This window comes from Lampetra planeri, chromosome 22 (genome assembly GCF_965212315.1).
Source record: "Lampetra planeri chromosome 22, kcLamPlan1.2.h2, whole genome shotgun sequence".
Lineage (NCBI taxonomy): Eukaryota > Metazoa > Chordata > Hyperoartia > Petromyzontiformes > Petromyzontidae > Lampetra > Lampetra planeri.
The window spans coordinates 8,480,744-8,504,666 of NC_136128.1; the positions used below are offsets into that span (position 1 = coordinate 8,480,744).

General features: G+C 48.0%; 2 protein-coding genes across 2 annotated transcripts; one reads left to right on the top strand and one right to left on the bottom strand.

Moving 5' to 3' along the window:
• The first annotated feature begins 707 nt into the window (after positions 1-707).
• Positions 708-12,041, top strand: LOC144724974 (elongation factor 1-alpha 1-like). Its single transcript, XM_078604342.1, has 7 exons — positions 708-808; positions 2,105-2,354; positions 3,415-3,594; positions 6,166-6,462; positions 7,160-7,310; positions 10,608-11,099; positions 11,628-12,041. Exons 2-7 carry the CDS (start codon positions 2,211-2,213, stop codon positions 11,750-11,752), a joined length of 1,389 nt encoding a protein of 462 aa, XP_078460468.1. The 5' UTR covers positions 708-808; positions 2,105-2,210; the 3' UTR covers positions 11,753-12,041.
• A 2,368-nt stretch (positions 12,042-14,409) lies between these two features.
• LOC144724975 (D-beta-hydroxybutyrate dehydrogenase, mitochondrial-like) lies at positions 14,410-21,602 on the bottom strand. The gene is made up of 5 exons (XM_078604343.1): positions 21,131-21,602; positions 18,785-18,991; positions 18,179-18,331; positions 16,269-16,402; positions 14,410-15,771 (listed from the first exon to the last, which is right to left on the bottom strand). The coding sequence occupies exons 1-5, from the start codon at positions 21,390-21,392 to the stop codon at positions 15,373-15,375; spliced, it is 1,155 nt and encodes a 384-aa protein (XP_078460469.1). The 5' UTR covers positions 21,393-21,602; the 3' UTR covers positions 14,410-15,372.
• Between the last annotated feature and the right edge of the window lie 2,321 nt (positions 21,603-23,923).

Consider the following 23,923-nt stretch of genomic DNA (forward strand, 5'->3'; position numbering starts at 1 on the left):
ACCCTCCCCAGGACAAAGCGGACCGAGTCGCGAACGCACCGAACGTGCCGAGTCTACGAGCCCCGCGTGTGCGCGCGCAGGCGCGTGAACCAGTTGACAATCAGCCCAACAAAGCGACAAACAATGACGCTAAACAATGAAGCTAGACAATGAAATCGAGACAGGTGAAATGACCCCCACCCGCCCCCTCCTCCACAATCGTACCCAATCAATCCATCCAATCGCCGCGGGGTGGCGAATGCCCAACACGCACAATGCGTCTGCAGAAAGCGCCAATTGCGTAACTCTACTTGTCATTCATCGTTATGGAGGCAAGTTGTTGAACTTCTTTCGCACCGTACGTAGCCAACCGCGCCGATCGGAGGGTGCTGGATCATCATCAATCATTAGTAGCACACAGAGACAAATATCCCCCACCCCCCACCCGTATAGCCCTAACATACTGTTGGGGCAAGTGCTGTGAGCGAACACGTATTTAGGACCGGTACAGCATGCCCGAGTGGCGACGTTTACACAACGCACCAGGTACTTATTTGAGGCTGAGTCGACCTAGTGGAGGCCCAAGACCTGTTCAGATAGTCGTCACCGGCGTTGGTCGTGAGCGTAACCACTGCGCCAATGCTCCCCACAAACGCACACGTGCTTTCACAATTAAGTAAAAATTACCAGCAACGTGGTCTCGTGACGTCGCTCATTAACTCGTTAGGCGGGCGCTGTCCGTGATTGTTAACAGGTGAGGATTTCTATTTAAGAGTCCAGGGACCGCGGCAGAGTGAGGTTTGTGCCGGAAACCTCTCTGCGCTGAAAGGTGAGTGGGCTTTTTGTGGAGGGGGTGTGAGGTTTACGCCGCTTGTGTTGTTCTGAGTGCAGTAGTAAGGTCTTCCTAGCTACACCTTAAATCATAATCGTGGACATTTCTACGGCAACTAATTTCAAGGCAAGCCATTTCAAGAAATATACATTTTTAGCACAATAAATACAACCGGTCCCACTCGCTATTCATTGTTGCATGGCTGATGGAGATGAACAACCCATGGTCTTTCGTTTTAGAGGTGTTTGAGCCAGGCGATTGCGGTAGTAGTAGCGGCGTCACGATGCCTTTCCTTTGTACGACGCTGGTAGTATCGGAGTCGTTGTTCCCACGGTCAATTCTAGGTGACCGCAGACGCACGAGTTTGATTATTTTCCATTCGTGCATCAAGTCCCACCTGGAGACGGTATGATTTTTTTTACTTGTCTATTTTCTAATCGATTTAAAACGAGCACTGGGATTTCATCCGAAATCGCCTGGAACTCTGCATCGGCAAGGCCACATCCATCCCAGAAGCCGACAACGATAGTCCCTTATCTTCACCTTTACAAACCTCCTCCGTAGGCTTCTAGGCAAGACGTGGTACAATTTTAATGTACCGTAGCGTTATTTAACGTGTGCGCTGATAAAAACACATTAAGCAAGCCGATAGCAGCGTTCCGAAAAACATCCGGGTGAGAAATTAAGCCACCACACCCTACCTTTGGACGCAGCAATGTAACGAGGATGTACTCGTTGTTGTTCGTGTGAGATGCGTTTATTTTTCCTGCTCGCAGATTTCTGACTTGGTCGATTGTGTTGGGGCTTTCCCGTGTGGCGGATTTTCTTTACCCAGAAGGACATGCACCTCCCATGCTGCACACTTGTGTATTTTTTTTAAGTGCTAAAGTGGTTTAAGATTACTATTATCCATCTTCGATCACTGTAATCTATAGATTATTAACTTTTCCCGGAAATTTTAAATAATAAGGCAACGGAGTAGCAGACTCGTTAGCCATGGTCGAGCCACTGCTAGATGTCTCAATGGGCTGTCCCCGTCTGCAACCGTGTTGCGTTCCTTTCGTGCTGCTCTAAATGGACTTCTTGGATGTGCGCGCACACGTAATGCGATCACTTTAACACTGCAGTCTTTAAAGGAACAAAATGTAACGGGCGACGTTTCTGGCATTGGCCCTTCATGTGCTATGAAGAATAATCCATTGCCTGAAACGTCAACTATCATATGTATATTTTAAAAATACGGCCACAGTCTTATTCACGAATGTTGTTGTCATTCCAAATGTTTCGCCAAAGAACTCTGAAAAGAGCCCTCCATCCATAGCGAGTCGTAGCTACTACACCCGCCGGGAGCAGCAAGTAAACCCCTTTCTGTGAAACGTTCGATTGACCTGACCGAGCGATGGGGAAGGAAAAGATTCACATCAACATCGTGGTGATCGGCCACGTGGACTCGGGCAAGTCCACGAGCACCGGTCACCTGATCTACAAATGCGGAGGCATTGACAAGAGGACCATTGAGAAGTTTGAAAAGGAGGCTGCGGAGGTGAGCATAGGAGCCACTCGCTACGCATTTGTGTTGGTTCGTCCTCTGCTTTAAGTCGGAGGGGTGGCTGTGTATGTACGGTGAACGTGTTTATGCGCGCACCGTACAGAGCCAACCTCGCTAATCGAAGGTGCGGGGGGGGGAAGGACAAAAAAACTAAACGCAAAGCAGGTATAACTTCGATTTAAAGCTTTCGTGACTGCAGGGATTCATCATCTTGGTTCTTTCGGTAAAGTCACGTAAAGGGAAATAATAAAATAATAAAATAAAACATAATAAAATAGTAATCTAAAATAATAAAATAATGTAATTTTAGATTTTATTGTGTTATATTTTTATTATTATTAAAATAATAATATGAAATAATGAAATAATATACTTCTACATTTTATTGTGTTTTATTTTTTATTATTTTATTATTTCCCTTCTACGTGACTTTACCGAAAGAACCAAGAAGACAGGTATAACTTTTTTTTAAAGTGCATATCTCCAGTGGCGCGATTGCGCAAGAGGAACGCTCGCAACAATGAATGGAGCGCGGTGCGACTTAAACACGGCACTGTGGCAGTGGGGAGCACGGGTGGTGCATCTGTCGGTCCACACGTGTGACCGGTTCTGTCCCGTGACGACTTCCTTTGTCGGCAAGAAATCCACCATTTGAAGTTGGTTATGATCGCCGGCGTTAACGGCGTACTGATACTGTAGATGTTTTGGGTTCACTCGCAAACGCCCACAAGCGGGGTATGCTGTAATAAATAATTGGCATGTTTTGTCTACGTGACAAACCACATTTATTAGCTGTGTATGGTGGCGGTGGTTATATTTACGCGACCTAACCCCAAAAAAACCGCTTGCTAATATTAATCACGAAATCCGCCTACATTTTTAAACCGCGCAATCCACACTTCATAGTCGCACGCTACCACCACGACGTTGTGTTACCTGGTGCGGCGTGTACGATTTTAATGGTACACACAGCGGTGGCTTTGAGGCTTGGAATTTGGGTGGGGCCCTGATGAATGAACAAGCCCCCCCCCCCCATGCCCTGCTGATGTGGCAGATGGGCAAGGGCTCGTTCAAGTACGCGTGGGTGCTGGACAAGCTGAAGGCGGAGCGCGAGCGAGGCATCACCATCGACATCTCCCTCTGGAAGTTCGAGACGTCCAAATATTACGTGACCATCATCGACGCCCCGGGTCACCGCGACTTCATCAAAAACATGATCACCGGCACCTCGCAGGTGCGCTGCCACGGGATGGAATCGCTACGATGCATTAAATCGTCTGGTCTTGTCCACGTGGAGGTTTCTCCAGGCACACAAGGTGTTTCTCTGGCATGCCAGTTCATGGTATTTGGCTAAATCATCCCAACGCAGAGTTCCCTTGCTTGGACGCATTGATGAGGGCATGACTATTTCTGACTTAAGTGGTTGGTGTTCATAGCCATATGTGGTGCTGGCTACCCACAACCCGCGTGTGACGTGCCGGCCTTCGTACGTGTTCGTTAACAGCACCTTGCCCCAACAGTCTGGTAAAAGTCTATTGGGGCTATTGGGTATCTCTTTGCCGTCTGTCACAAAAATACAACTGGCATAATGCCCCCCCCCACAACGAGCCTGTTAATCAATGACTCGAAAGTGGAGGTTTTGACGCATTGCCTCGTCTCGCTGCAGTTTAAACCCAACGACCTAATGTTTCCTCGGCCTCACGTGAGTGATGGGTGAACTGGTTTTGGCTACCTCTATAACCCCCCGCCCCTCCTTCAGAAACTCTTGCTGAACAGCATGGTCAAGTATGGTCAAACCACCTCTAATAGGCTAGCTTTAGGGGGATGGGAGGGAGGAGCCCTTAATTTGTAAGTTTTTCAATTTACAATTTCATTATTAATCGTACAAGATTCCGTAGCCCGAACAGGCTACACAGCCCTGTGACCTATGAATGAAACGTGATTTGTAAGTATAAATTATAATGTATTTCTAGAGGGCCCATGAGCCAAGTCTACTACCTAGGGTGTCGCCAAAGGCAGTGTCTTACCAGGGGCAAAAACAACTTCATCATTTTGTAAGCTTCATATTTATCACCACTTCCTTGGATGTTTCCTAAAACATAAATTTCTCGCAAAACTCCATTAACCAGCAATGTTACTACCATTACGCTTAGTCGATCTTTTCTATTAAAGGGCTACAACGGTCACGGCTATCGTACATATTGCTAGTTTAGAGACCAAATGTAAAAAAAATATATTTACATTTTTGGGATTCGCCAACGTGTTTTTTAGGCCAATGGCTCAGAACCAAGTGGTAGTCTGTCTTTAAAGGCCATGCTTCTACCTCTGCAAGGGATCCGCGTTTTAACTTTATGAGAAGCGTGGACTAACTGGCTCGAGACGGATGTGATTTCTGAGAGGAGAACCTCCTTCACCAGAACTTTGCTTCATGCCGTGCCACTCACAATCGAACCGTGAATGTACAACCCTCTTGGCGGTGGAAAGTAGGAGCTAAAAAAACTGGGCTTTTTACCTTGTGAGATGAGAAAAAAGTTGGGTATTTAGCTATTTGTTTTACCTTCCCAATACTACGCACTCCCTTTGTGGTGCCGTTATAAGTTGTAATGTGCTGACCCGCCCCTACTGGACATCTGAGAAAAGGGCTTCATAACTAATTGGATTCCTCCTCCCGGTTACAAATGGTGTAATTTTTATCGGTCTTCAATCAAGTATTTATTTCTAGAGCACTCTTGTGCAAAAGATGCAATTCAGTGCTGTACAAATAAACTAAAACATGGTTAAAAGACTAGGTCGGAGCAACAATAAAATAAATTTCCATACAAAACAGAAGTGCATTATAATAAATTGTTCATACAGGGGTTTTTGATTAGATCGCATAAATAGATGTGTCGTTAAATCCGCTGACACGTAACTAGTAAGGGTTGTCACGTAAACGGAACGTGACCAATTCATCACTAGTACAGCACTAACTGGTGTGTTGGAGTGCCAAGCCACAACATTTACAATCGGAGTGGTTTAGCCATGTTTAAGTACAGAGTTGGCCTGAAAACTTTAATCTAAATTGTCTTATGGTTGTTATTGTTTGCCTTGCATACCACTGCGATTTTTGCGCACAGCGTTGATATACAGTTTTCTGGAAGACCTTGCTGTTTTTTATTGAATTTTTCAGTTGCACGTCGTCACTAAGATGCTCTTTATTCGTGTGTTTTGTTGCGGTTGCACCCGAGTCAAGAGCCACATAGCTCACGTGGCTATACCTAAATGAGAACGACGTTTCGCCAGCAGTTACAAAAAGCTTCGTCAGGCGACAGGCATGTGTGGATAATTCCACCCGATTCGTTCCAAATCTAATAAATTGCTATCGAAGGCATATTTGAGAAAAAACGCACTAAAGAATCTTAAGTAAAAGCAAGTTTTTTTTAATCCTTTATATTAAGTTCGCTTGCTTACGACAGTGCAAATCTTTCGGTCGTTTTTTAAACCACTTCCCGTGATCCAATCGAGCTGACATTTTCCACACACACTCGTTGTGCGTGACAATGTTCGTGAAATTTTTTTTCCAAAATGTTACACTTTGTAGGTAAAAAATAATTATATGTAATTACCAATTGCTTAATGGTGGCAGGCAATCATCTGACCCATAGGTGGCAGCCATCTCAAGCCAGAGGACGAGAGGACTCTAGCTGCCACGCATATAAAGGATTTATAGTGAAAAACTTTGTTTTTACGGGTTATACTTGTCTTAAGTACGTTTATTAGATTTAACCTAAAATTGCTTGCGGTGCGTGCGCTCGCGAGGCGGCAGGCGGACTGCGCGGTGCTCGTTGTGGCTGCCGGCGTGGGCGAGTTCGAGGCGGGCATCTCCAAGAACGGTCAGACTCGCGAGCACGCACTGCTCGCCTTCACGCTCGGGGTGAAGCAGCTGATCGTGGGCGTCAACAAGATGGACTCGACGGAGCCGCCGTTCAGCAGCGGGCGCTTCGACGAGATCGTCAAGGAAGTGAGCTCGTACATCAAGAAGATCGGCTACAACCCGGCGGCGGTCGCCTTCGTGCCCATCTCCGGCTGGCACGGCGACAACATGCTGGAGTCGAGCAAGAACGTACGTGGTGGGGGGGGGGGGGGGATGGGTGGGGAGCCGTTTTGTAGAGGGAGGTAGTGGTGGTACTGTGGCGGCCCTATGGGGGGGGCCTTAACGGCAATTGAAATTAAGTGTTTTTAGGGGGCAAAATGGAAGGAACCAGAAATAGGAAAACCGAACCGATCGGCTTGACTTGTATAAGAGACTGATCACAGGAAGGATGTTCACGACTTGAGCATATTGGCATCAGACATGCAGACTTTTGATTCCTTGCAGAAGATTTCTAATTTGGTGTTTGGAACATCTTAACACCTATTTTTACCTCCAGAAAGGGGTAAACCCTATCCGAATGAAAATAATAATTTAACTTTACAAAGTGCCCTTCAACAATCCTTCTCGGAGCGCTATGCATGTCAATGTGGAAAATGGTGACCAACCAATGAAAGAATTGACACTAATACCTAAAAATAGCCATTTTTTTAAACGGGTACGTTTTTAGTCGCGATTTAAAGATTTGTAAGTCTCGAAGGGCAAAGAGTTCCAGAGTTTAGGTGCCGCAATTGCGAAGGTAGCACGATTGACCCCGAGCGTGAAGCCCCAGACCGTGGCACGGTGAGCAATGCACAATGTGAAGATCTTGATGATCTTGACGGCAAAGGTGCCCCCCCCCCCACCCCTCTTACCCCCCGGTGTCTGCCCATCACCGGCTTGCGCGCAGATGCCCTGGTTCAAGGGCTGGAAGGTGACGCGCAAGGAGGGCAACGCGACCGGCACCACCCTGCTGGAAGCCCTCGACTCCATCCTGCCCCCGTCGCGTCCCACCGACAAACCTCTGCGCCTACCGCTGCAGGACGTCTACAAGATCGGCGGTGGGTGGCGTGGGTTTATTTGGGAGATCGGGCGAGTTGGGTTGGGAGAGAGGTGTGGTGAACTCGCTTGTACGTATAGGAGTTCATTCGTCGTCTGTAACCTCAAGTAATTATTCTAACTGGTGTAGTGTCAGCACTGGGGAGACGAAGGTGAAGATGCGATGTTGCCCCCCTGCCCACCATCGCCACCTCGTGTACCGTGCATACCTTCATAGGTGTTTGCTAACAGCACTTTTCCCAAAAGTCTCCGGCTATATGGGAGATACTGTTTGGTTCTTTCGGTAAAGTCACGTAGATAGAATAATACAAATTAAATGACAAATCACGACGTTTCGATCGCAACACAAGCGGTCGTCCTCGGGTGGAAAAAATTATCCAGCATTGGAACTGCTTCCTGGTTCAGCATTTATTATTTTATTTTTCTACCTACGTGACTTGACCATAACCAAACGGCATGGATTCCTGAAGTCACGAAAGCTTCAAATCAAGATTATATGGGAGATCTTTGTCTTTCTAATTAGTCATGAGCATTGAGGTGATTTGAAGTTGCGTTGTGGTGATGAGATTGCAAGAGGTGAACCTTGGCAGCACTGGTGGAGCCAGTGGGGGGGGGGTGGCACGTGCCCCCCCCAATGATCTGATCAAAATCCCTAATTTCGATCGGATCATTGGGGTTTCTTAGTAATAAATCGGCATTTTGCGACCCCCCCACCCCCCACTGCCACTGTAGCATTATTGTGCCAGGGACTGAGATGGGACAATAGTCTAAGTCCATAATTGGCAATAAGTAACGGCAACGCAGTTATAAGTGACTCAGAATTGTGCGCAGTTGCGTAAACGGCACACGACTTCCCCGAAGGCATTCCCCTTCAGCGAGCGCGATGCCGATCGCACAGCGCGGTTCGAATTCGACCCTCGATTGATGGCTGCACCATGACCGCACACGCGTCGAATGAAAAGGAAGGGACAACTCCTTACTTGCTAACAACTCCGTACTAACAACTATAATTTTTCATTGCTGGAGGGGTTGCCCCCCCCTCTACATGAAAATCCTGGCTCCGCCATTGCTTGGCGGTCATGGTAATTGGCACCATTAAGATTATTGGTTCCACGAACTTTGCACCTTTTACTCGGCAAATGTCCAAGAAGTTCGATGAGACTGCTGATTTTACGCTTGACCCACTGCTCATTGTGCTAGTAGGAGTGGGGGGGGGCGTGAGTGACCGTAACTTCACGCTGGTCAGTGGGTCGTAATGGGCTTGCCGAAATCTACTTAATTGCTCTCGCCACTGTCGTCTTGTGTGGCCAATTATTGTTTAATTATAATTCAACTTTCAGATATTCGTGGCGACAACTGCACCAATTTGCCCACTACCCCAATGTTATCTAATGTTGCACAATTCAAGTAGCGTTTTGCCTCTATTTACTGCTCTTGGCTGCTATCCACTTTTTATTATGCTTTTTTAAGCCTTTATGCTTGGTTTACATTTTTTAAAAGTTGTGAAACAGCTGTAGTGTTTATCGGTGGCTATGGGGAAGGGGGGTGGTGTTGTTTTGACACGCTTGCGCCCGCTCTTAATAGTTACTCGGAAAATGTTTACGACCAATTTGGGAACCTGGTGGTATCGTGGGCCATAGAATTGTCTACTGGTGACTTTTGGGGAGAGACTGCCAGTAGACACAGCCTTGCATCCCTTGGTTTCTCAATTATAAAAAAATGTTACGTGAACAGAAACATACGCTTCATTTAAAGTAGTTGTACTTTCGTACTCGTGCTTAATTTGTTTCGATTTGCCGTCTAAAAATCTTGCGTCTTTCACCCCCCGGAGGGTGCGAGACATGTCGGGTTAAGGGCCCACTGCCTAAAATCCAATGTACGGTGCAACCAAAAAAAATCTAGTTATAGCCTACTACACATTGTGTGCGTGTTTTAAAAACATCCTCTGCACATGTTGGAAAAGTGAGTTGTGAGACAGGAGGGGGGGGGCCCACCGTTGTCTCGTGCATAGCCGCCCCCCCCCACCACTTCCCGTTGAATTCGGTCGTGCCCCTGCTGCTGCTTGGGGCCACTTGAGCAACTTTCATCGTCCTAGAAATATTCTTAGGTTTTTTCGGTAAAGTCACGTAGATAAAACATTAAAATTAATAAAAGTAAAATAAAATAAAAAATCACGACGTTTCGGAGGCAACACAAGCCTCCATCTTCAGGTGGAACCGTCACAGCCACGACAGCTGTATCAAGTAAAAATGTGGCTGTGACGGTTCCACCTGAAGACGGAAGCTTGTGTTGCCTCCGAAACGTCGAGATTTTTATTTTATTTTACTTTTATTAATGTTAATGTTTTACCTACGTGACTTTACCGAAAAAACCTAAGAATATGAATCCTTGCAGTCACGAAAGCTTCAAATCTAGAATTAACGTCCTAGAAATGATGGCGGTTTGGGTTGCGGGGGGGGGGAGCTTGTTCCAGTAAATAAGTGTTCCGACGTTGGGCATTAACTTTAAAATTTGAAATCTTACGAGTGGTCGAGACCACTCGATTATCTTACACGACCTTAAGAGCTTTATGCCAACTATGATGCATTGGACTTTTCTTCCTGGCATGTGATTGGCTGACCCAGTCAATGCTTGATCTCACGGTAAGCATTTTTTTTTACTATACTGTTATTTAACTGTAGTCAGGATCCTACACTAAATTGTGTTGCCCGACGTTGTGATAAACAACACGTGGTGTTTATCGGCGCGTAGCTTTTCCCCATCGGCTTCATGATGCGTTTTAAAATCCCTCCGGTTCACTCAAATATCTCCTGCTTTTTCTTGCATGGCCATCGTCACCCCGGGCCACTCGACCCTTGTAATAAAATACATCCCATGTTCATCTTCTTGGTTCTTTCGGTAAAGTCGCGTAGAAGGGAATAATACAACTAACATAATAAAATACAATTCTCACGACGTTTCGGCCACAACGCAAGCAGCAGTCCTCGGGTGAGGAACAGGTCTGTTGGAAAGACTGCGTCAGACGCTAAACATCAGACGCTGTCTTTCCGGCAGACCTGTTCTTCACCTGAGGACGGCTGCTTACGTTGTGGCCGAAACGTCGTGAGAATTGTATTTTATTATGTTAGTTTTATTATTTTATTATTTCCCTTCTACGTGACTTTACCGAAAGAACCAAGAAGATGAATCCCTGCAGTCACAAAAGCTTTAAATCGAAACATCCCATGTTGTGCAAGGCTCGAGCACTTCTCGTCTGAAGAAATATTAAAACTCCACTCCTGGTTTCCCCTCCGCCCCAGGCATCGGCACCGTGCCCGTGGGCCGCGTGGAGACCGGCATCCTCAAGCCCGGCATGGTGGTGACGTTCGCACCGACCACCCTGACCACGGAGGTCAAGTCCGTGGAAATGCACCACGAGGCCCTGACCGAGGCCTTCCCCGGCGACAACGTGGGCTTCAACGTGAAGAACGTCTCCGTTAAGGAAATCCGACGCGGCAACGTCGCTGGTGACAGCAAGACCGACCCGCCGCGCGGCTGCGACAGCTTCACGGCGCAGGTGATCGTCCTCAACCACCCGGGCCAGATCCAGGCCGGCTATTCGCCCGTCGTCGACTGCCACACGGCGCACATCGCCTGCAAGTTCTCGGAGCTCAAGGAGAAGATCGACCGTCGCTCGGGCAAGAAGCTCGAGGACTCTCCCAAGTTCCTCAAGTCTGGGGACGCGGCGATGATCGAGATGATGCCCGGCAAGCCGATGTGCGTGGAGAGCTTCTCGCAGTACCCACCGCTCGGTGAGTTACTGTGGCAGGGAGCGAAAGTAGCTACACGTGCTACGGGGCCCAGCTTTAAATGCTTTCAAGCTACCAATTCCGGTTCGGTGATTCTGCACTTGCTCTACTATAGTACTATACCGCCGTCAACTTTAATGACCGACTGGGTATTTAATGTTAGCGATTTGTCGTTTTTTTATCTGGCCGTATAGCAAATAAGAATACAATTACTTTACTATGCAAGTAAAAAAGTTTGTGTTTAAATATTTATGATTTTCTTTTTTAAATTTAGAACCTCTTTTTATAACACCCAAAAGGCCCCGCACTAACTTAATCCGGCACTGCTTGCACCCCAGGAAAAAATGCATCTCGCACCCCATGTTAAGAATCGCCTGGTCGAAGTGATGCATTCGCCAATCTCAAGTCCCCCACTCTCTGCCAACTGACCACTCGCTGACATGAAGGGGGCAACTGAATAAAATGCGTGTGGTGGCTTATGCATCTGCAAGCTCATAAGCTATTGTCACCCCCCCCCCTCCCTCCCCCCAGGGCGCTTTGCGGTGCGGGACATGAGGCAGACGGTGGCTGTGGGCGTCATCAAGGCTGTGACCAAGAAGGTGGGCGAGTCGGCCAAGGTGACCAAGTCTGCAAGCAAGGCCATGAAGGGCAAGTGAGGGGGGAGGAGGAGAGCGGACGGGAGGGTGTCGCTTACTTGTCTCCGACGACGGACGGAGGTGGCCTTGCGTTTGCTCTCCCATCAACGTCGGTGCTGACGTGAATCCCACCCCCCACCCCCCCCCCCCGGCGCCTCCTGTACTGTCAGTGCCGTTATTGAGTTGTGTGAAAAGTTAACACATTTTGTGGGATGGGGTTTTTGGTTTGGTTTTTGCTAAAGTGGTTTTATTTTTCCCTTGTGACGCAAGTGTAAGATGACTCCCGAATAAAGATTACTGCTGCAATTTTTTCCTGCTTTCTTTTTAATGAATGTGCAAGTGCTTCTGGTGTCTAATTTAAACAAACCTTGTAATCTGTGGTGTAGAGAATGCTAAGCGGTTTTTTCAGGATGGGGAGGGGGGGTGACTAAACGAACCTGGACTTTTCAATGAATAGGAAGGGGGGCTTTATTTAAATTACCTGCTCTAAGCCATGAAGAGGACGGACAACCCGAGCTTGCCGTGTGCTTCAACGCCACCTGCGTTGTCTCCACGCGTCCCGAAACAACTTTGGTCTCGCTCTGGTTTTAATGAACCATTTAAACCGACTGGCTGATTCTGCATGTGACATTGGTGAAACTTCCCTGGATAAAAATTGTCATGAACCCGGATAAAAATTGTAATGAATAATTAGGGATGCTGGGAGGACACTACCTAGACCCGTCGGGCACTACCGTTTGACCACCTTGCTTGCCCCATTGCGCTACAACTCCTGATGGTCACCCCAAGTTACGAACCAGCGGGAAGCCCTGCCGCGCTGCTGCAATCTGGAGATTGGGTGCACTTTGTGGTGGTTGCTGGTGGTCACGGCAAATGTTTATTTGCTTGGTTGCACGGATACAATGGTGCTTGTTTGCCGCACTAAACGCTGGTTGTGGCAAAGGTCGGCGGGATGGGTGCATTTGGGGGTCAAGGCTACCCCCACCCTGCTTGGTTTGAACATCTGGCACGGCCTTGGCAGTGGTCCTCGTTTCAACCCGCCACGTGTCTACTACACGCCAGCCCACACTCAATGCCGCATTCGTCGTTCATGGCGTCGTGTGGTGGACGCGTGCAAGAAGGTATGCTACAAATAACAGCTCGGAAGTTCTCCGGCAGGGGTCGAACCTTTGTTTTGACGGCAGGGGTGTATTTAATAGAGCTGATCTGCGCGTCTTGGTTCTTTCGGTAAAGTCACGTAGAATGAAAATAAAAAAATAATAAAAATAAAACCTAATAAAATTAATTCTCACGACGTTTCGGCCACAACGCAAGCAGCCAAGACGGTCTGTCTTCTCGACAGACCTGTTCTTCACCTGAGGACGGCTGCTTGCGTTGTGGCCGAAACGTCGTGAGAATTTATTTTATGTTTTTTATTATTTCCATTCTACGTGACTTTACGGAAATAACCAAGAAGATGAATCCCTGCAGTCATGAAAGCTTTAAATCGAAGTTTGATCTGCGCGTGTTCATCACTAATGCCCACGGTATCGGCTGAAACGCTGACAAGTACGTTATTAATGGACAACATTTTGGCTAGTTGAAATGTGTGCAGGGTCACCCGAATTCACCTATTGGGACACGTGCATATTCCAGTTCGTTCCAACGTCTGCGCCAATTGTGCTGGTGCTACACTTTGTTTTACGGATGGGCCCGTAAAGCAGTTTTTTACAAGGGTGCTCTGTGGTGCATGAGCACAGGAGACGGACAAACGGAACCTATTTTAATGGCGGTATCTGCCAGGTGGGTACCGCTGAGGTCATGGGTCCAAATCCAGTCGAGCCGCCTGTCAACCCTGGGTTCTCTTGATTGCTGCAATCACCAATTACTTAACCCAGCAGGTTGTCGCTGAAACCTTGTCGGATGGAGGGGGGGGAGACGCCGGTGTAGATACTGGATTTGGGAGGGGGGCATGTGACAAAAGTTGAACAGCTGTTTTTTTTTTCTAGAAAATGTTCAAGTGGTGTTCTGATGGTCCCACGAATGGAAGCGACGTTGCCTTCTTGGCTGTTCCCTTAAAAAAACCGCAAGTGCCGCAATCTACTTTACAACCTCGACTCCTGTAAAACAACGTTGCGCCTACCACGCTATGCAAGCTCGCGACCCGGGAACTAAAGTTCATGTAACGTGTTTGCACCCGGCTGTTAACGATTAACCAACCCCACGGCATGTCGCAACGCGCAGCATCTGCAATCGACTTGCACAGTGTTCACGTTGTGGGTTGTCTTTAAAAGTCGACGCAACTTTCTAAAACGTTTCGTCGAATTGTTGAACTTTTTTGTTACAATGCAGTCACATTCACATTGCCCCCATAGACCGCAGAGTCGAACACAAAATTACCAGCGGTCCCATTTCATCAACTTGTAAAACGGCAACGTTGTTGGCCTTGTAGAACCGGTGTTTGCATCGGCAGCAACATTTGTGAAAGCAAGACGCCATTCTGGACTGGTTGACCTTTTGGAGTCTCCATCGGCAAGTTGAGACCCGTTAAAGAAATTCAACTTCGCTGGATGTTTGTGGTAAAAAGTTTCTGCAACTGCTTAAGTAACCCACATGGAGAGCAACATTCTAGCATGTGAAATAAAGCGTTATCGTAAGCGGCCAAATGGACTTGTGTTGCAATCGACCCAGACGACGCATTATGTACAAATGTTTTATTGGTGCGGTGTGTGCCCATAGGCAGGAACTACAGCGCAATTTCCAAGAAAAAAACGCGAACCGACTAAGTGGCCTACATTTGGAGAAACCGTGGTCAACAAAAAAATATTTGTCAAACGTAGGCGATGGGGTGTGGGTTTGATGGACGTACACCAACATTCACGAAATGTGCTCCAGGATGCGAGTTGTGGGTACAAACAATAATGCTTAAGAGGTTTCACAAAGTGAGATTGCACCCGACATCATTTTCTCAGGCCTCGGGTATCGATCTTTGGTCTTCCTGGAGGAATCTGAGCTAAGAAGCTCACATCCAGGAGTTATCCAGGAGTTTTCACAGCTGAATCTCGAGTATATGTTTGAGCCTGGAGAGGGCTGTCATGGGTGACCACCCAGGCATGGCAGGTTGGTAGGCTGAGAGGCTACGATATTTCTAGTGGAGTCTAGCAACATCATTTATTGGACTACTTTAATACACGTCTATGCACCTCTCCATCTCACATTTAATCTCTGAATTATGATACAACATCTATGACTGGCTCTGCATGGGTAGGCCTTCAACATTCGAATAATAAATGGCTGTAAAATTATATAAGGCATGTGGAATGTCCACCTGGTGCAATGCTGTGAAGTTTTATTACCCGAATAAACTGCCACTGAGCTATGCCGCTCTTGTCAATGCCCGAGTAGCCAGCAGACGGACCTTGCAGCAGAGTACAGAGAAGATGTGTGTGAGTCCTTGCACGAGTTGGAAAGCACCAATTCTTTGTTTTGCGATGTACTTTGAATAATAAATGGAGGCCTCGTGATTACTGCGTAAAAGATGAGTGCGTACTTATAATTGTGCTTGCGACCCAGACTCAAATCTTCACGACAAGGTCCCTTCCTCTCGCCAATGTCCCATTTCTTTCTCTCAAGACAGCCTCGCCGCAGTCAACGCCGCGCCTTTACTTCCCCCCTCCTCCACCTTGCTTGAGCAGGTCCGGAATAATTCTCTGCGGACCCCCGGCCCTCGCCGGGCTCGTGAACAGCCGGTCGGCGACAACCGCCGGCAGCGCGGAAAAGAGCGCCACGGCGAAGCGCTCTGAGCGCGAGGCCGGGAGGTAGCGGCGTCGCGGCCACCTGGACGTCACCGCGTGGCGCAGGGAGCCGACGACTGGGCTCACGTCGGTGCTGCTGTTGCGCTCGAGGTTGAGCCGCAGCTGAGACGCGAACGCGGCCACGTACTCGCGGCCGTAGTCGCGCTGCAGCGGCTCGGGCAGCGCGTTCCAGAAGCGGTCCACGCCGGACGTGTCGCCCACCAGGTTGGTGTGCAGGGTGTAGTTGCCCGGCTCGATGAGGCTTACCTGCGGGCGTTGCAGGGTGGGTGGGAAGTTGGAAGGGATGTTCACGAAGCGGCACGTGCAATGTTGTTAGGCCAACGTGGGCATGTGGTTGACACCAGTTGGCCAATGTTCTGGGGAGGGGTTTCTGGGTTATGGTTTGGGTCGAGGAGGGTCACCAGAGTCTGCGGGTTGTGGATTGAGGATTACGATGCAGCCAGTGGTGACGTGGCCTGACTGAGGGTCCCTGTGAAGTTGAGTGGGACCACCCGACCTCCGTGACACGTGAAGCGGATGAAATGTAATGAGTCGTAGAAAAATGGACAAGATGGGGTTGGATGAGAAGTACAGACAAAATATTGAAATGCGAGATTTTGAAACAGATTTTGGCCGTTTTATGTTCGTTCAGATTTGCATTTGAGCTGATCTGCCATCGCCTGCCTGTCGCAGCTGTTAGTGGTGACACCAGTAGTTCGTGTTGGTGGTGTTGGGGGTAGTGTTGGTGTTGCGTTTGCCCGTACCTGCACGCCCCACTTGTGCATCTCCAGGCGCAGGGCATCCGAGAAGCTCTCCAGAGCCACCTTGGTGATGGCGTAGGCACAATTGTTGAAGCTCGAGGTGCGTGCGGCGATGCTGGACATGTTGACGATGCGCCCTGAACGCACGCACACGAAGAGCCCCCATATAGCCTTTAACAGACTGTTGGGGCAAGTGCTGCTAGCCGGCACAGCACGGCATGGCACACGAGGAGGTGAGTGACCAGCACCATGCCTGGCCGCCTTTGTCTCCCATAGTAGCGATGTTTACACACTGCACCAGGTACTCATTTGAGCCTGAGTCGACCTCGGGGAGGCCCCTGACCAGTTCAGATAATCGTCAGCGGCGTTGGCCCGTGAGCGGGAATCGAACTCGGGTCGCCGAGTTCGTAGCGCAGTGCGCTAACCAGTGCGATAATCAGTGCGCTAACCAGTGCGCTAACCAGTGCGCCGTACACGCACACACACACACGCAAGCAGTACGTCGGGGATGAGTTTCGGATTCGCGGATTTCAGATTGTTGAGAACAATTTCGGATTTTTTTGTCCAAGTTTTGCATCGTTTGCGCAGACGTGACGGAATAAAAGTGGTGTGATTTCGCGTGCAGTCATACTTTCTGATGAATCCAATATTTTCAGTTATTTCCGAAAAGTGCATATCTGGGTTAGATTTATTGTTTTTGATTTAATATGAAGATGGGGAACGTAACCCTGCACGGTTATGTACAGATAGAATAACTTTATTTGTAACAAGGCAATAACCCAATGAGATGAAAGTGTGTGTTTTTTTTTTCTCGAAAAGATCTTCATCCTGACAAGAGGGCTGAAAATGAATGAATGAGATAGAAATTTGAGACGGGTTGCATTGTGAAGTGTTGCCAATTAGGTCTTCCTGCTCAATCGATGACATTGGCTGAATCCACACGCTATATACACACACATACACATTGCATTAAACGCCACCACATTTCAGATGGAATGCCCTGGTGTGTGCAATACCAATGCATAATATACTTTAGCAAGCGTATATATCAAATAAAACCTCTTGGAGCCTCATAACGCGAGTTAGGCACATTTTGGTGGACACATGCAGATGGCTACCAAGCGAAAGAAAATCCAATAAAACATGGACAGGTGGCCTCCCTGATTACTAAACTAAAACTAACCAATTGTTTTATTTTACCAGATAAGGTCCACTGAGCTGTATAGCTCTTTTTCAGAAGCAAGCCTGGCCACAAATGATAGCCCAATGAAGTGGTGTATCATATGGAAATGCATAGCGGCCAAATATTCTTAAACCTCACGTTTCTAAATGCGGAGGGAAAATCCGGAGGACCCGGAGAAAAATCCTCACGACCATGAGAAGAGAGAACATTGCAACGCTCCAAATATACAGCAGCAAGCCACGACCTCCTGTATACCAGGCGAGGCAGTTAACATCTCGCCACCGCAGTGGTATGGCATAGCAGCTGCCGTTGCTGCTGCTTTTTAAATTCTTTATATTAAGTTCACTTGCTTGCTTGCGCGCTTACGACCGTGCAAATCTTTCGGTCGTTTTTTAACCCACTTCCCGTGATCCAATCGAGCTGACATTTTGCACACAGACTCGTTGTGCGTGACAATTTATTTTCGTGAAAATTTTCAACATTTTAGGAATATTTTTTTATATTTAATTACCAATTGCTTAAAAGGTGGCAGGCAATCATCTGACCCATAGGTGGCAGCCATCTCAAGCCAGAGAACGAGAGGACTCTAGCCGCCCGTTTCAAAAGTCCAATGTGGGCTGGGTTGTGGCCCATTGAACACGTACTGTAATTTATTTGCCACGCATATAAAGGATTTATAGTGAAAAACTTTGTTTTTACGGGGTTAATTTTTTGCCGTCAAAGGCGTCACCTCTGGAGCGGCGCAGGAGCGGTAGGAAGGCTTTGGTGATGCGCACTGCACCCCACAGGTTCACCTCAGCGACCATCCTGAAGGAGCTCATGCTCGTCCACTCGATCTCGCCCATGCAGCCCAGGCCCGCGTTGTTCACGACGCACCACAGCTCTGCGGGGAGAGGCAAAGAAGAATACGAGTCGTGATGTCCATTTTATCAACAACTTTTGTTTTGTACGGTGTCATTTAAACGTGCCTTTTTAACGGTGTCGCATTTTTTTTTTTTATCGCCGAGCGGGTCTATGGGGAATGATAACGTGGTACATCGCAGTTAAAGGGCTTCCGCGGCCGTCTGGAACGCTCTTCCTACCGATATTAGGAAGCCACGGAAGCTATGCACTTTCCAATCTAGATTGAAAACTCATTCTTTAGAACTGCTTTTTTTGTGTTTAATTTATCGTTCTTCAACCCGCACCGCCGATTAGCACGTTCGGCTACGTACGATGCCTTCTCAGCAAAAGCAAAGCGAGAGATCTTTTGTTGTTGTTGTTGTTGTCGTTGTTTGTTGTTGTTTTTGATGATGATGATGGTGGTGGTGGTCGGTTCGACCTCGTGGTAACTCACCGAGCCCATTTTCAGTGACGATTCCTTGTGCCACTCGGAGCACCTCCTCAACGTTCTCGTCGCTCGTCACGTCCAGTGCCAGCACGTGCATGTGGGGCGAGTTGAGTGCAGCCAGTTCGCTTGCCCCAGGACTCTTGGTCTGCAGGCAGCCGGCCAGCACCGTCATGCCCAGCCCGTGCAGCTCGCGTGCGAACTGCAGTCCGAAGCCTGCGTTGGAAAGAGTTGGCGTAAGCGTGACCGTGTGTGCCTGTGGGTGAGGTGTGGCGAGCCGTAGGGTAGCGGTTAGCGCACTGCGATTAAACTCGCCAACACTAGTTTGATGCCCGCTCGTGGCCAACACCAGTGACGGTTATCTGAACCGGTAATGGGCCTCCCCTAGGTCGACTCAGCCTCAAATGAGTACCTGGTGCGGTGTGTTAGCATCGCCTACTGGAGAGACAAAGGTGGCCCGGCGTGGTGTTGGCCACTCACCCCCTCGTGTGCCGTGCAGGACTTCATAGGTGCTCGCTAACAGCACTTGTCCCGTTGCAACTGGAACAAACTCCCACTCCACATCAGACTCTCACCCTCGCTTTCCACCTTTCGCTTCTTCTTTTCCACTGCCTCCACCACACTTAAGAGGCAACCACCTCTCTCTAACCTACTCCCAGCTCCCCCCCCCCCCCCCCCAGTCATCTTCCTCCGACGACCCTAATTCCTGTCTGTGTGCACCTGGCCAGATCTCTTCCCCAGCCCTCCACTGCGCTCCTCCATCAGCTCAACTGTCCGGCCACCAGACCTCTGCCCCGTACCACCCTCGACCAATCCTCATCCGTGCCCATTTCAGAACTTCATGCGTTCGGACGCTGTCTTTCCGACAGCTCTGTTCTTCACCTGAGGATGGCTGCTTGCGTTGTGGCCGAAACGTCGTGAGAATGTTATTTTATTGTTATTTTTATTATTTCCCTTCTACGTGACTTTACCGAAAGAACCAAGAAAAACTTCACGCGTGACGCCGCCGTTGACCCTGGCCATTGACCGAGCAACCCAACGTTCCTACCAGCTCCCTCCGCAGGAATGTGTTAGATCACGTTTCGATCGCAACGCAAGCAATCGTCATCAGGCGATTGCTTGCATTGCGATCGAAACGTTGTGATCTATTATTTTTTCTACCTACGTGACTTCACCGAAAGAACCAAAGAGTATGGATTCCTGCAGTCACGAAAGCTTCAAATCAAGAATGTTTACAATTATCGATTAATTGTTGCTGTTCGTGGTAAGCGCGCTGCGCTACGAACCCAGCGAGCCGAGTTCGATTCCCGCTCAAAGGCCAACATCGCTGACGAATAACTGAACCGGTCCTTGGCCTCCCCTAGGTCGACTCAGCCTTAAATGAGAACTTGTTGTGATGTGCACAAATCTACCCTGGGGGAGACAAATACGGCCGGATGTGGTGCTGGCCACCCAGTGACAGACAATGCCATCAAGCAGAAAGTTAACTGGAGTTATCAGAATGATCAAATATCATCGTGATGAGTTATCCGAATTATCAATCAAACGGCAGCAGAATCATGACTACGCCACCACCGCTCCCCACTCCACGCACATGACGACAAAGCGATGTGTGTGAACGAGCACCAATTATTTACGTTGAACTTCGTTCGCACCGTACACAGCCCAACCGTGCTAATCGGAGGTGCGGGCAGACAGCACACTAAACACAAAAAGCAGTTGTGAAGAAATTCTTTTCATACTAGATTTAAAAGTGCATAGCTCCAGTGGCTTAATATCACCGCACCAGATACTCTTTCATGGTTGAGTTGACCTATGTGAGACACAGTACAAAGACACACACCCCCGTATAGCCTTAACAAACAGTTGGGGCAAGCACTGTCAGCAAGCACCCATTAATGCCGGAACGGCACACGAGGGGGTGGGTGGCCAGTGGCGATTTTTACACACCGTTCCAGGTACTCATTTGAGGCTGAGTCGACCTAGGGAAGGCCCAGAACCGGTTAAAATAATCGTCAACGGTCCTGTCCGTGAGCGGGAATCGAACTCTGCTCGCCGGGTTCGTAGTTCGGCGCGCTAACCACTACACGACCACACACACACAGAGAGAGAATTCTAGTTTTGAAGCTTTCGTGACTGCAAGGATTCATACTCTTAGTTCTTTCGGTAAAGTCACGTCGGTAAAAAATGAAATCTGGCTGTGACGGTCCCACCTGATGACGGAGACTTGTGTTGCCTCCGAAACGTCGTGATTTTTTATTTTTTTATTGTTTTATTTTTATTAATTTTAATTTCATTTTTTACCTACGTGACTTTACCGAAAGAACTAAGAGAGAGAGAGAGAAGCCAACGCACCTGAGTCACAGCCCGTGACGAGCACAGCCTTCTTGTGCAGCGCGTCCACTCGCTTGGTGTCCTCCTGCCACGACTGCAGGTATAGCACCGTGAGGCCGAGCAGTGTCCCCAGGGCCCCTACGAGTCCAGCGAGGCTCATAAGAGACCCCAGGAGCCCCCAGCTCATCCGGAGCAAGGATCCGGGGTAGACGAACAGGGCGAGCCCCAACACCAGCGCCAGCAGACACATCAGCTGAGCTCTACCGCCCATCGTCGAAGTCATCGCTAACTCTCAATAATGTGGGCGAAAGCAGTTGAGGCAGCCTCCCAATATAGAACGGACTCGCAACCTTTACACTCACAGACCTACGGTCTAACTCGGTGACTCACACCTGACGGCACGTGCCCGCGTAAAATGATTTTCTTTGCTCCTGTTCACTGGCGGTGAGCTGAATTCCCAGCAGCTCGAGTGACCCTTATATACCCGGAGAGCAATATACGGTCACAGCCGCCCACCCGACCTTATCCGAGTTGACAATCAACCGCTTCCTGTGTGTATGCAACGTGAAACGGAGAGCTTTGACCCACCCTCTGCCTCACCGCAGAATGAAGTCACGTCTGATGACTCAAGTGGCCTGTATCCCTCTGGGTAATCTGACGAAACACCTCAATTTATAAATCTATTTCTCTGTCATAAAAAAATTAAAAAAAATTTTTTACACAACTCAACGGTCCCTTTAACACTTCTCGGAGATGATAGTTTCAGCAGCATTGCTTCAATACAAGCAAACTCTGGACTGGTTTTGACCACAGTGTCTCATCAGCAAAGTCGGGTTTGCTTGAACCACTGCCGGCAAAACTGCTAGATGTCATAGGCGAGCACCCTCTCTGTTAGATATGAGTCCTGTTTTAAAGCAAAATTATAAGATAACACATCATCGGCGTCGTTGTGAGCAGCATGATATATTTTTTAAACGTAGAGCAGCAGACCATACCTTTTAATATTTTTATTATTTTGTGTTATGAATGTAGAGTGTATACCTACGGGCTATCTGCCTATGGATCGTGATGATAATGGTGATCACTGTGACTTTGTCTGTATTCAGTGTACCGGAGTCTCCATTGCGGTTGGCCTCTTCGTGATGCAAAGGGTACATTACCAAGAAAGGGTATCGCTCAACAGTTCTATACCCAAGTTCTGCAGTCCTCTATATATTAAGGCGGTTTCGGCAGATTATATATCATTACGTTACCTTAAACATAATTTCAAGTGATTGTTCACGTCAAACATAAACTTACACGCATAACACACGACGCATAACACACGACTTACATGTACGCATAACACACGACTGTGGGTTCTGCATGTAAGTGAATGGAAAGCAATCCCAGGGTCAATGACATTTCACTCATTGAGACTGTGAGTCAGATCAAACAGAGCCTTATGGACGCCATAAAAACAGAGGTTGCGCTATTACTGTCTGGAACATTGGGTATCTTGACCCTGATGAGCTTTTGTGTAAGTAAAACATGAAATCAATCTACATTTGAAGTTTTCGTGACTTGATTTTTATTTTTAAATGTATTTTATTTTATACGTGACTTCACCGAAAGAACCAAAGAGATAAAACATGAAACCCTATCACTTGGCTAGCATCACTTCACATGAGCGATGCTTGTAATAGACTTGTGTGTAATAGCTGTGGTACCAGGCACTGCTCACATCTGAGATTTATTATTTGATTATGCTGCAGTTTGATGTTGAGAAATTCCTCCTTATATCATAAATATTCAGCCATTACTTCACAAGAGGGGGAGGGGGGGGCTTTCTCAAGCGATCCGCCTGGTGCAGCCAGCGGTGGCGTGGGCAAGAAATTGCAGGGCTGCGCTTTTACTTTTGTTTTATTTAGCAAATAGATCTGATAAGTTTGTTTCAACAGCTGGACCCGCTGCGTTCATGACGTCCATCTCGTTCAGCGTTTCCTTTAAGAACCTCCTCTTCATCTGAACAATCACTTGTGTCCTGCAGTGTTTTAATTACTTATTTTGCATCTTCTTGGTTCTTTCGGTAAAGTCACGTAGAAGGGAAATAATAAAATAATAAAAAATTCAACATAATAAACTAATTCTCACGACGTTTCGGCCACAACGCAAGCAGCCGTCGTCAGGTGAAGAACAGGCCTGTCGGAAAGACAGCGTCTGAATGAAACACCATCAGGCTTGGAGCGTATATTTAAGCTGGGTTGGAGGGGGAAGAGCGCCTTGACAAAATAATTTGCATATCAAGAGGAGTTTAGCATATTTATGGAAAATGCACGATATGGGATTAGTCATTACTTGTGGAATGCGTAGGAGGTTGGCAGGGGGTTTCAAAGTCATAATATGTTTAAGAGATCTGCACAATGTTCTATTATTATCCATTACATTGACTCTGGTTTACCCGGGGAAAGCCTTGCTGAGTCTCGTGACTCTTTCAAGAGAGTCCTCTCAAGTTTTGACAGCAGGGGGCGATGTTGCCCCTCCGTGTAATCCCAATTGAGTAACTTGGAAATATCCTTGTGCGTTGGCATGTTTGGCCAAGACCAGTTACATTGTGTCACGTTTTTAGCTCTGGGGGGGAAACTGGAGAACCCAGACGACACAGACATACAGTGTCACATTGGCAGACGGCTTTGATTGTCGGGCGCCACGGTGCCAAGATGTTAACTACCTCGCCTGGTATACAGGAGGTCGTGGGTTCGCCGAGCCCTACGCCTGCTGTATATTTGGAGTTTGCGTGTCTCTCTCTCTCTCCCCGTGATGGTGTGGATTTTT